The 10,574-nt window shown below is 40.7% G+C and overlaps 1 protein-coding gene across 1 annotated transcript; it reads right to left on the reverse strand.

Moving 5' to 3' along the window:
• Positions 1-320: 320 nt before the first annotated feature.
• Positions 321-10,246, reverse strand: LOC138626193 (protein FAM200C-like). Its single transcript, XM_069707683.1, has 3 exons — positions 9,720-10,246; positions 8,708-9,427; positions 321-381 (listed from the first exon to the last, which is right to left on the reverse strand). The coding sequence occupies exons 1-3, from the start codon at positions 10,244-10,246 to the stop codon at positions 321-323; spliced, it is 1,308 nt and encodes a 435-aa protein (XP_069563784.1).
• Between the last annotated feature and the right edge of the window lie 328 nt (positions 10,247-10,574).

Below are 10,574 nucleotides of genomic sequence, written 5' to 3' on the forward strand. Positions count from 1 at the left end.
GTGATTTTCCTTCAATCCTCGTTCTCTGATCACCAGAAATATGTAGAAAATCACACACTGCCAGCAAATCGTCTCTTGTCAGTGTCTGTAATTCTTTCACTACCTCGTCCTGTAGCTCTTCCAAGGCCGTCATGTTCACAGGTCAGTAGAAACGCTACTGTGCAGGAGTCAACTACGAAGTGGATGTTCGTTGATGTCCTCGATGACCTCTGGCTGGCCCCGGTGACATTCAGTCAGTCAGTCCACAGCTTCTAGCTCTCCTCGCACAGCAACACCTTTCACACTGCGCCTGGGTTGTGTAGTGGGAGGATTTAGCTGCCTCAGGGTTCAGCTGCCTGCTTGTAGACACCAAACATCTGAGGAGCAATCCCAGCGGTGCCTCTGAAAACGAGTAGAAATCATCACGAGAGTGATGTGGTGATGTTTCCTCAGCGGACCATTTACTGGAATGAGGAAAACACCGTGAATTCCCCGGGTATGCAGGTGAAGACAAAAGTAATCGATCTCAGGATAGCTGATCAGGCTACTTAGCAGATGATTGATAAAACAATGATGAATTAACTTTGAACAAAAATGGATGAAATAAACAATGAATGAATAACTTTCTCAGTATTTCAACCTATTTTAGCACACTGTGCGTTCTCACTGTGTTAAAACCCTTTTTGAACACATTTTATACATTCTTCGTTATGACATCTGATCTTTTTAACCATTTTACAGGATTTTAACCTATTTGAGTATGAATTGACTCTTTTTTTAAATCAGAACAGATCATTGATATTTACACTGGTCACACTGTCACAACGTGCAGCAGTCCAGCCAACTGCAACAAAGTGACTTACAGTCACACGGATTCCTGCCACGAGTAAGAGAAGTGCATTAGTCTGGGACACTGACACTATCTGTAACATAATGAGGGTCAATGAATGTTTTACTGCCGGCCAATGTATACAGTCTAATGGTAATATATAATACATGAAGCCCCCTGACACTTATATAACTTAGACATACATAATTCACTGGTTTAGACACCCTTTGCTTTTGCACACACACAGTTGTTTCCATCACTTCAGAGGACATTTATTTCCTGGGACAATACTGAAATGTAATGATTTACATTATGGAGACTCATTTTTTGTTCCCAAAGAGAAGCTGATTTTTAACTTAACAGCATGACTTACACACACACACACACACACACACACACACACACACACACACACACACACACACACACACACACACACACACACACACACACACACACACACACACACACACAATAGATGAGATGTGATATAGTAATACAGTATAACTCACATAATGACATGCAAATACACTTCCACCTAACATGCAGTGTACATAATGTAGACACGTCAACGGTAAACCCATGCACGTACAAATTGACATGTTCAGAAGCACGTCTGATAAAAAAGCCCAAAAAAGCCTAAATGACGAGTAGCATAATTCAGCCTTTGACAAATTGATGCCTTCAGCCCATTACTGATGCAATACTGAGATTAAAATGCACAAATGCTCACATACGCTGCATCGCAATTCTAAAACAGCTTTTACACCATACATTCAGCAGACACAGTACAGTGAGTGATGAGGTGAGGGTCATCAGGCAATCATCAATGGTTGTATTGACTGACAGCTACAGAGCATGGACAGGAGAACAGGAACCGCACACAAGACGTAAAATAAGAAGGAATGAATTAAAGTAAGAAGGAATGAATGGACAAAAATGACTCTAATGTCAATAACACGGACAGGCGGGACAAAATAGTTCTTAGTTAATATTGTTATAATTACCTTAAAATGTAAGTGTTATTAGGCCATTCAGGTAAACCAAGCCATTTATTACATATAAATTAAGAAAATTATTAACAATGAAAAACCCACTCAAGATATTTTGTTGCTACATATAAAAAAAATGTTGACACCATCTCATGTTGCACACGGACCATGATCTTTTCACATGGAGTGACTCCTACCAAACCCAAATTAATCAGCACAGTGATCACTAAAGCAGTCACTTGCTAGTAGTTTTTACGATGTGGATGTGACACCACTCCTTTGAGTTGTTCAGCTTTGAGTGGTTTTGATTCTGGTCAAACTGAAGTCCAGCCACTTCTCTCCTTTTCTCCAGCCAGCTGAATTCTGATATTTTCTAGCAACCTGCACGTTGTGTGTGTTTTCCTGCCTTTCCAAGCTGGAAATTTCCCCTCAAATATATATATATATATATATATATTTTTTTTTTTTTTTTTTTTTTTCATGAGAACCAAGTAGAGGAAATTGAGGTTAAAATATGAGATTCTCTCATCAGTCTGAACTTCTCTTGGGACCATTACTTGGATGTATTTGGACTATTGTCTGTCTGTGAAGAGCTTTGACATTCTCCCAGTACATCTTCATCTTCATAGCATATTTTTTTTTCTTTGTCTCTAAGAGCTCCATTGTTGTGCAAAATGATATAACACGCATCAGTGAGCCACACTGTTGCACTGGGTGACGTATCTTTATTTCCGAGCACACACACTCTACTTTATTGCAACTCAGGGCTCTATTGTAACGATCTAAGGACGCATGCACGGTGCAAGTGCATTCAGTGTGTTTCCAAATCCATTTTTGCTAGTTCAGAAGCAGATAAGATGAGCCCAGTCTAAGTCGCATTGTTCGAAGAGAATGTACTTAGTGCCCTATTTACAGTAAGTAAAGGTGTATTTTGAGCCTGAGTGTAATCTACCATTCCTTTTAAGCTTGCACCTTGGTAAATAAAATAGCATCCAAATTGCAAAGTAGTAGCCCAGGAAAGAACACTTCTCTGCACAGGAAACGGTTCTGCATGTGCACAGATTGAGCTAATGTGATGTGCACTATAATGATGTTTTACACTGTCATCTTTGTGTCTTAATAATTGTGCAGCTGCCTATGTAGAAACATATTGCTATCTTAAAAATGCACCCTAAACACAACAGTAATATACTGCACCATTGACTGAAGACCAGGTTTTTGTCCGTCGATGCTAAGACCAGGTGCTATTTAATTAGCGTGGGTGCTGGATGGAGAAATGGCAACTGTGTCAGCCTGAAGCCAGCAAGATGCTTGCGTAGCACTTACAATGTTTGCAACAACCTGTTTTTACAAACATTAGACAAAAAGAAAAACTGACTTAAGCCTTTTTTTTATGGTAAAGTGTTGGAAAGCACATAAACAACCCTCCGCTCTACCTGACCATTGGGTTCCTCAGCAAGATGCATTAAGGGGCCTCACAATGCAGCAGAGCGAGGGTTGTAACTTAATGATAAACCTGATGACAAGCTATCAAAGGATCTTTAATCATATTTGACACTTCAAATAAGGCTGTAGCTGTCGGCTTTGTTCCAACATGCATCTTGCGTACATGTGAATGCCACAGCACCACATGTTTATGTATTCCTGTCTCTCGAAATTATGGATTTTCTATACTCTCACTGATTTGTCTGCGCTGCCTCTTATCTGTACATCCCTGAGGGTTTGACTCCTCTCTTGTCTGAATCTTTAGCATTGCAACATGCGGAATATGTGCTGTCAAAAACTACTGTACAATTATTAGTACTATCATTTGAATTTCATGACACACGTGTTTCTTTTTGGAGTTGTCAGCTAGAAAGTTGATTTAATTTTAACAACACGGCCAGTGAGCTGAAGGTGTCCTTTGATGCTTTCGGTCATGTTCCCATCTGGTTTAGCAGCCACAGTAATAACAGCATCCTGCTTTGGTTGAGAGGCTGAGAAAACAAAACAAAAATCCAATCTGCTAAGGCCTCTTATCAAACTTTTAGGACTTTCAGAGCAATTCATTTTCACACGAGCCAGTGTAAGCACCTTTGCTGCGTTCAAAGACCCCTGACCACTTACTGTTTCACTGCTCATGTGCTTTTGACAACCTGTTATTAGGGATTAAGATATAAATTGTTGCCTTTATCTTTCAAGTAAAATATGCTTTCTCGGTGTGTAGCTAAGTAAAGCTTTGTATTATACTGAAGCACGGGTACTGTCATCAATATGCAAAGCTCAGTCTTTCTAATTTCACATACATAATGACATTCAGATTTAGCGTGTGTGTGTGTGTGTGTGTGTGTGTGTGTGTGTGTGTGTGTGTGTGTGTGTGTGTGTGTGTGTGTGTGCTCGAATATTTAGCGTAAACGTTCATAATGTGTGTTTTCACGAAGTACAGTAGAGCACGGGAGAACGGCAAACCTCACAGACAGTATAATCTGTTGCTGCTGTTTAAACTGCACGCATGTTGATCTACCAAATCATGATTGATGTCTTCATTGCCTTTTTTTTTCCTCCTATAATAACAAAAGCACACATTGAAATTCATTTCCATTCAGTTTGAGTGAAAGCTGCAGAGCTGATGTCTTCATAAGTCCTGTGTTTTCTGTGCCAAGTCAGCTCCACAGAAGAGGCGATGAATGTAAATCCATGCCTATAGATTATCCATTTTCTTAGCACAAAAACTGCCAGCCACAATCCCCTATTCACCCTCTTTATATTCCTTCCCTTCATATGGATTGTAGCACTCAAATCGTATTATGTGGAGACACCTCGGTGGCTCGCTGGGCACAGATGTGCAATGTGGTGCTTGTAAGTTTGTCAGTTAAAAATCAAACCCTTGAGTTGCTTTTGTATGCTCTAAACCTTTTCTACCCCTCACACAATGCAGCCGTTGTTATGAACCTCAAAAGTACTCTTTTTACATTGTGAATTATAATCAAGTAATTTAGAATATTCATTCCCTTGGCTCAAATCTCATTATGACAGCACTCAGTGCATTTTGTATTATTTATTTGTCTAAGTGTTTGTGTTGCTGTGGGAAGTTATCATGTAAATATGGGTTAAGTACTTAATTATGCAAGGTCACAAAGATGTACCGTAAAAGTATGATAAATTCAGCGCTGTCCAAACTGACCAAAGAAAATCAACCATTATCTGACATCTTTCACAATTAGGATGCACAATTTCATAGGAATGGAGTGGAAAAATCATAGCTGAGACTCGTTTTGAATAATCAAAATGTAAAGCTGGAGTTTGAGATTTTAGACAATAAATTATTTGCTTTCTTGCCAAGACTAAGAAGAGAAGATTGATACCTATGACTTTAATGTCTGCACACTACTTCAAAGTGGTCGATAGCTAGCTAAAGACTGGAAGGAGGTCGACTGGCCTGGTTCTGCCCAAAGGTATGCAAATTCTTCCTTGTTAAACACATTGGCTTTTCCTCCTTCGACTGTAGTAGACATTAATGCTGTGTTCCAAATGTTGTACTTGTGTACTAACACTTACTACTTTGAGGGCATCAGTGCGTTTACATCATCAAGTACAGAAACATTGAGGTACACTACAAGTACCAGGATAATACACTCAAAATGGTCATAAAAAAAGAGTGAAACTCTGGACACTTTCCACCCTAAATGGTCAGTCAATCAATCAATCAATCAATCAATCAATCAATCAATCAATCAATCAATCAATCAATCAATCAATCAATCAATCAACCAACATGTATTTGTCTAGCACATTTTAAAACACAACAAAGGTTTCCCAAAGTGCTGCACATACATAAGCAGTCATACATTTGAAAAGACTGGATTAATAAAAATAAGTAACATTAAAATCAAGACAAACTAACACAAATCACACAAAAGTGCCAAGTTAAGATCAAAGCAGATAGGCCAGGGAAAATAAATAGTTTTTTTTTAAATTTGGTAAGGTGGATGACAACCTAATATGAAGGGGAAGGTTGTTCCAGAGTTTAGGGGCAGCAACAGAGAAGGACCGGTCGGCCTGGGTTGTCATTTTTGCTGACTTTGACAATGGATGTAACTTGGAGATCCAATATTAAAAATGAGTCCAAAATCACACCCAGGTTTTTTACATGGAAATGACAGTGGGTTGCCATGGGGCCAAAACACAATGAGGGAGTGTCCGGTATAGCAGCTGAAAGGTGAGAGGGATTGATTAGCAGGATCTCTGTTTTACCTTCATTGAGAAATAGAACATTTGACATCAGCCGGGCAGCTCATTAATCAAACCATAGAGGCAGTTCCAGATTTGAGGGGAAGGTATATTTGAATATCGTCTGCAGAGAGGTGATAAGAAATGTTATGTTTTTGGAAAATGGATCCAAGAGGAAGCATGTAGAGTGAGAACAGTAGTGGACCCAAAATGGACCCCTGTGATACCCCACAGGTCAGGGGGGCCTGTTGAGAGGAGCAGTTGCCCACGTTGACAGAGAATGATCTGTCATTCAGGTAGGACTTAAAACATCGTAGGGCAGTACCTCGGATGCCGACGGAGGGCTCAAGGCGGGAGATTAAACTCTCATGGTCCACAGTGTCAAAAGCAGCAGTGAGATCAAGTAAAAGCAAAATGACGGGATCACCAACATCAGCAATGAGTAAGAGGTCGTTAAACACTTTTAAAAAGGCAGATTAAGTGCTGTGAGACGTTCTAAAACCAGATTGAAAAACATCACAGATGCCTTTAAAACTGATAAAAGATTGAAGCTGTTGAAATACAACGTTCTCAAAGATCTTGGACAGAAAAGGGAAGGTGGATATTGGTCTGTAATTTGATGGGTCAGAGGGCTCCAGATTAGTTTTTTTGATGAGAGGAATCACTGTTGCATGTTTAAAATAGACTGGGACTGAACCAGAAGACAGACAGCTGTTGATAATTGACAATATATATTGGAAGGTTGTCCAATTTCAACAAAAAACATTTTAAACAGACCTGAGGGGATGGTGTCAGAGTGGCACATTGTAGTTTTTAGTTGATCAACAATTTTACTGAGAGCTGTGAGGGAAACGGGCTCAAAGTGGTCCAACACAGCAGAGGAAGTGGGATAATTAGTTGGATCAATGTAATGGGATGTAACACCAGACCTAAGTTTGGAGATTTTATCCTGGAAGAACCTAAGAAAGGTGTCACACTGTGTCGGAGACATACTTGAACATGTCAGGATTGGGGGGTTGATAACAGAGTTAATGGTGTTGAAGATAATTGTTGTCCTGTGGCAGTGATTTGCAATTAAGTCAGAGAAGTAGCTATTTCTGGCTGACTTAACTGCATTCTGGTAGTTTGTGAGTGAGTTCCTTAAGATTTCAAAGGACACATGGAGTCTGTCTTTCTTCCATTTTCTATCATTTGCCATCTTGGCTACGTAGAGGAAGGGGCGCAAATCATTTTCAAATTAAGGAAGCTGCAGCTCTTCCTGAACACAAACATCTTTCTCTTTTAGGACAGAATAATTAGTGTGTTTATTGTGTTAAACAGAGGGCACAAAATCACATTCATTTCTGGGAAAAATAATTAAAGCTGCAGATATTTTGGTTTGAGATGTGTTCACATGCTGAGGTTGTTTCCTGTAAGTGGAGAAGAGCAGTATGCGATTTGAAACAACACTACCCCATATAATTTCCTACACTACACAAGTACGAGTCAGCTACACAAGTGTCAGATAATTTTGGAGAAAGCTTAGAAAGAAAAACGTACATTTTACCAGCAGGTGTTTGATATGTTCAGTTTTGCACCTTCTTGTTAGACATATAAAATATGACATGGCTACATGTGACCTTTTCAGAGATCTCATTATAAGAGACTTCATACAAACTTGCCCCCCAATAAATGCTGTCTTTATCAAATGACAGACAAATGTAAATTAATTGCTAGAGATTATATATTCTCCTCAAGGGGAAACGCAAACTGTCACACTGTCCTTTCATTCCAGCCAAATAATACAGTCAAATCCGTAGGGTGCCAGCAAGTAAGGGTGTGTGTGTGTGTGTGTGTGGTGGGGGGGTTCTTCCAGACAACAAGGCACACATTTTCCTTTCAATCTCCTGTCTTCACCAAGAACTCTCCTGTCATTCCTCTCCATCATAATCTTCTGGTTTCTGTGTTTCCTGTCAAGACTGTGACAGATGCCACACACAGGAGAGGAACATGAATCTCATCCTGTTTTTTATTTTGTTGCTGCTGGCTTTTCTCAGATCCAAATGTCTCAAAGTCTTAACTCTAGATTTTTATACCTGTGCCTTCAGATTTTAGACTCAGCCTTGAATTAGCCACACACTTCACAAAAAGCTTTTTCTGCAGGTCAGAATTTCTCTCAAACCAACAGTTCAGAATCTCCAAGTATTACTTAGAACAGTGGTTCTTAACCTTATTGGAGGTACTGAACCCTGCGAGCTTCATCAGTGCATTCACCGAACCCTTCGTAATTGGAAAAATAAAATATGATTTCTTCAAAACATAGGTATATATTTTTATGAGTGCACAAAATTAACCATGCATCAGTTGCACACAAAATCACTGTGTGCAAAGAACAAAACCAACAAAACGTGAATTTCACACAAAAACATAACTCAATGAATGATTTGCGATCAGGTACGCAACTTCGTACGATGCTGTGAGGATCGGTTTGTCCACAAACAAAACATGAATTTCACACAAAAACATAACTCAGTGAATATTTACTGCAAATCGATGTGACTTTTGCTGTTGCCTTTCAGATACAAGTTCAGAAATGCGCGGCTTCACCTTGGCAAGTGCCACTCTCATATCATTTTCGCAGCAAAGTCTGTTCCTTTTCTTAGTTTTCATGTCCACCATCCTTGAAAAGGATTGCTCACAAAGATACGTTGTAACAAACGGTGTGAGTATCTCAAGGGCTTTCTTGGCAATACGGGGGTATGGTACGATTTGGTGACGCCAAAACTTTGAGAGCATTGTTGTTCCAAAGAGTTGCTGTTGAAGCTGGCTCTGCTGAAGTTCAATGATTTCGTCGAGGCATTCATCATTGACATCTGCTGTCGCAGCACTAAACGTGAGCAGCTGTCTCACCCATGCTGGATATGACTGTGTGGTGGGGAAGTATTCGTCGAGGGACTTTGCGAGCATATCTAAGTGCATGGCAATCGCTTGCTTCAGCTCCCCAGGTACAGAAATGTCTCCAATTCCAGACACGTCTTCGATCTTACTTACGCAGTCGTCCAGCAGGGGAAAGTTTGCGAAGTTGTCATTCTCTGTTCGTCGTTTCCATGAAGGTAGCTTTGTTTTAAACGCATTCAGGTTTTCTTCCGCTTCGACGATGTTGACTCCACCGCCCTGCATCTGTCGATTGAGATGATTGAGAGCATCGAAAATATCGGCCATGTACGCCAAGATGAGAATGAATTCAGAATCTTCGAAGCAATCTGCGTGACAATGTTGGTGCTCTCGCAAAAACAGGACTAATTCCACACGCATGGCAAAAACCCGATTCAGCACCTTTCCCCGGGATAACCACCGAACGTTAGAATGGTACAGAAGTACCTCAAATTCAGAGCCCATTTCCTGACAGAGCTCTTTGAAGATGCGGTGCTTCATAGCACTATTTCGCACGTAGTTTACACATTCAACTACGATTTTTAGTACTTCTGTCAGTTTTGGAGGCAAGGTTTATGTTGCCAACGCATGCCTGTGCAGAACACAGTGTTTAACAATGATGTGTGGTGCATCGGATTTCACCAGCGCTCCAAAACCAGAGTGTCGTCCCAGCATGGCTGGAGCTCCATCCGAACAAACTGAGGAAACCATATTCCATGAAAGATTGTTGTCTCTGAAGAAGTCATCCACGAGTTTCTTCACATCGACTGCCTTGGTTGTTGTTGTAAGAGGCTTACAAAATAAAAAAATCTTCCTTTATCTCGTCGTCTTTCATATAGCGCACGAATACAACAAGCTGGCTGAGATTGGAAACGTCGGTGGTCTCATCGAGTTGGAGGCTGAATTTTGCTGGGCTTGAAATCAGATCTGCAACTACTTGAGCCAAGATGTCATTGCTCATGTCGTCTATTCTGCTGCTGATCGTGTCATTTGAAAGAGGAATTTGGGATAACTTATCTTCAGCAGCTTTTCCCAGCATGATATTCGCCATCTTCAACACAGCTGGTTTCACGAGTGTTTCACCAATGGTGTGTGGTTTGCCCTGCTTTGCGATCAGGTACGCAACTTCGTACGATGCTGTGGGGATCGGTTTGTCGATGGGTACGAAGCCGAGAACAGGCAGAGTAGCCTTTTCATCGAATCTGGCTCTCTTCACCTTGAATTCAGCGAGCGTTGTGTTCTTGTATTTCCCATCATGCAGCTTTAGGAAGTGTTCCTTTAGTTTTGCCGGTGCTAGACTAGAATTGCTCAAAACGGCCGACATTGCTAGTGTGAACCGGGCTATACTACGTGTGTCTTACTGCGGTCAAGTGAGCCGTCAGCCGCTAATACTCGGTCAAGTGAGCTGCCGCTTGAAAATGTATGTGGGTAATTTGTGGCATTCGCGCCTGAAAGGGGGCGGGGCTTATCTCTGTGCCTTATCTCCCTAAAAACAGTACCGTTTCCTTCATCCACCATTGAACTAACCACTAGTTCTGTTTTATACTTGTTGTGTCTGGGTTCATAATATTATCCGTAGTCGCACAACTGTGTCTGAATGACGGCCGCTTCCAGCGTCATTCCGATGGAAATTCGCGTCATTTGCAACCATT

Source organism: Brachyistius frenatus, unplaced genomic scaffold (assembly GCF_029030835.1).
Source record: "Brachyistius frenatus isolate BFR_SWC_R1_liver_20210118 unplaced genomic scaffold, ASM2903083v1 Contig_71, whole genome shotgun sequence".
In the NCBI taxonomy this organism is placed as follows: domain Eukaryota; kingdom Metazoa; phylum Chordata; class Actinopteri; family Embiotocidae; genus Brachyistius; species Brachyistius frenatus.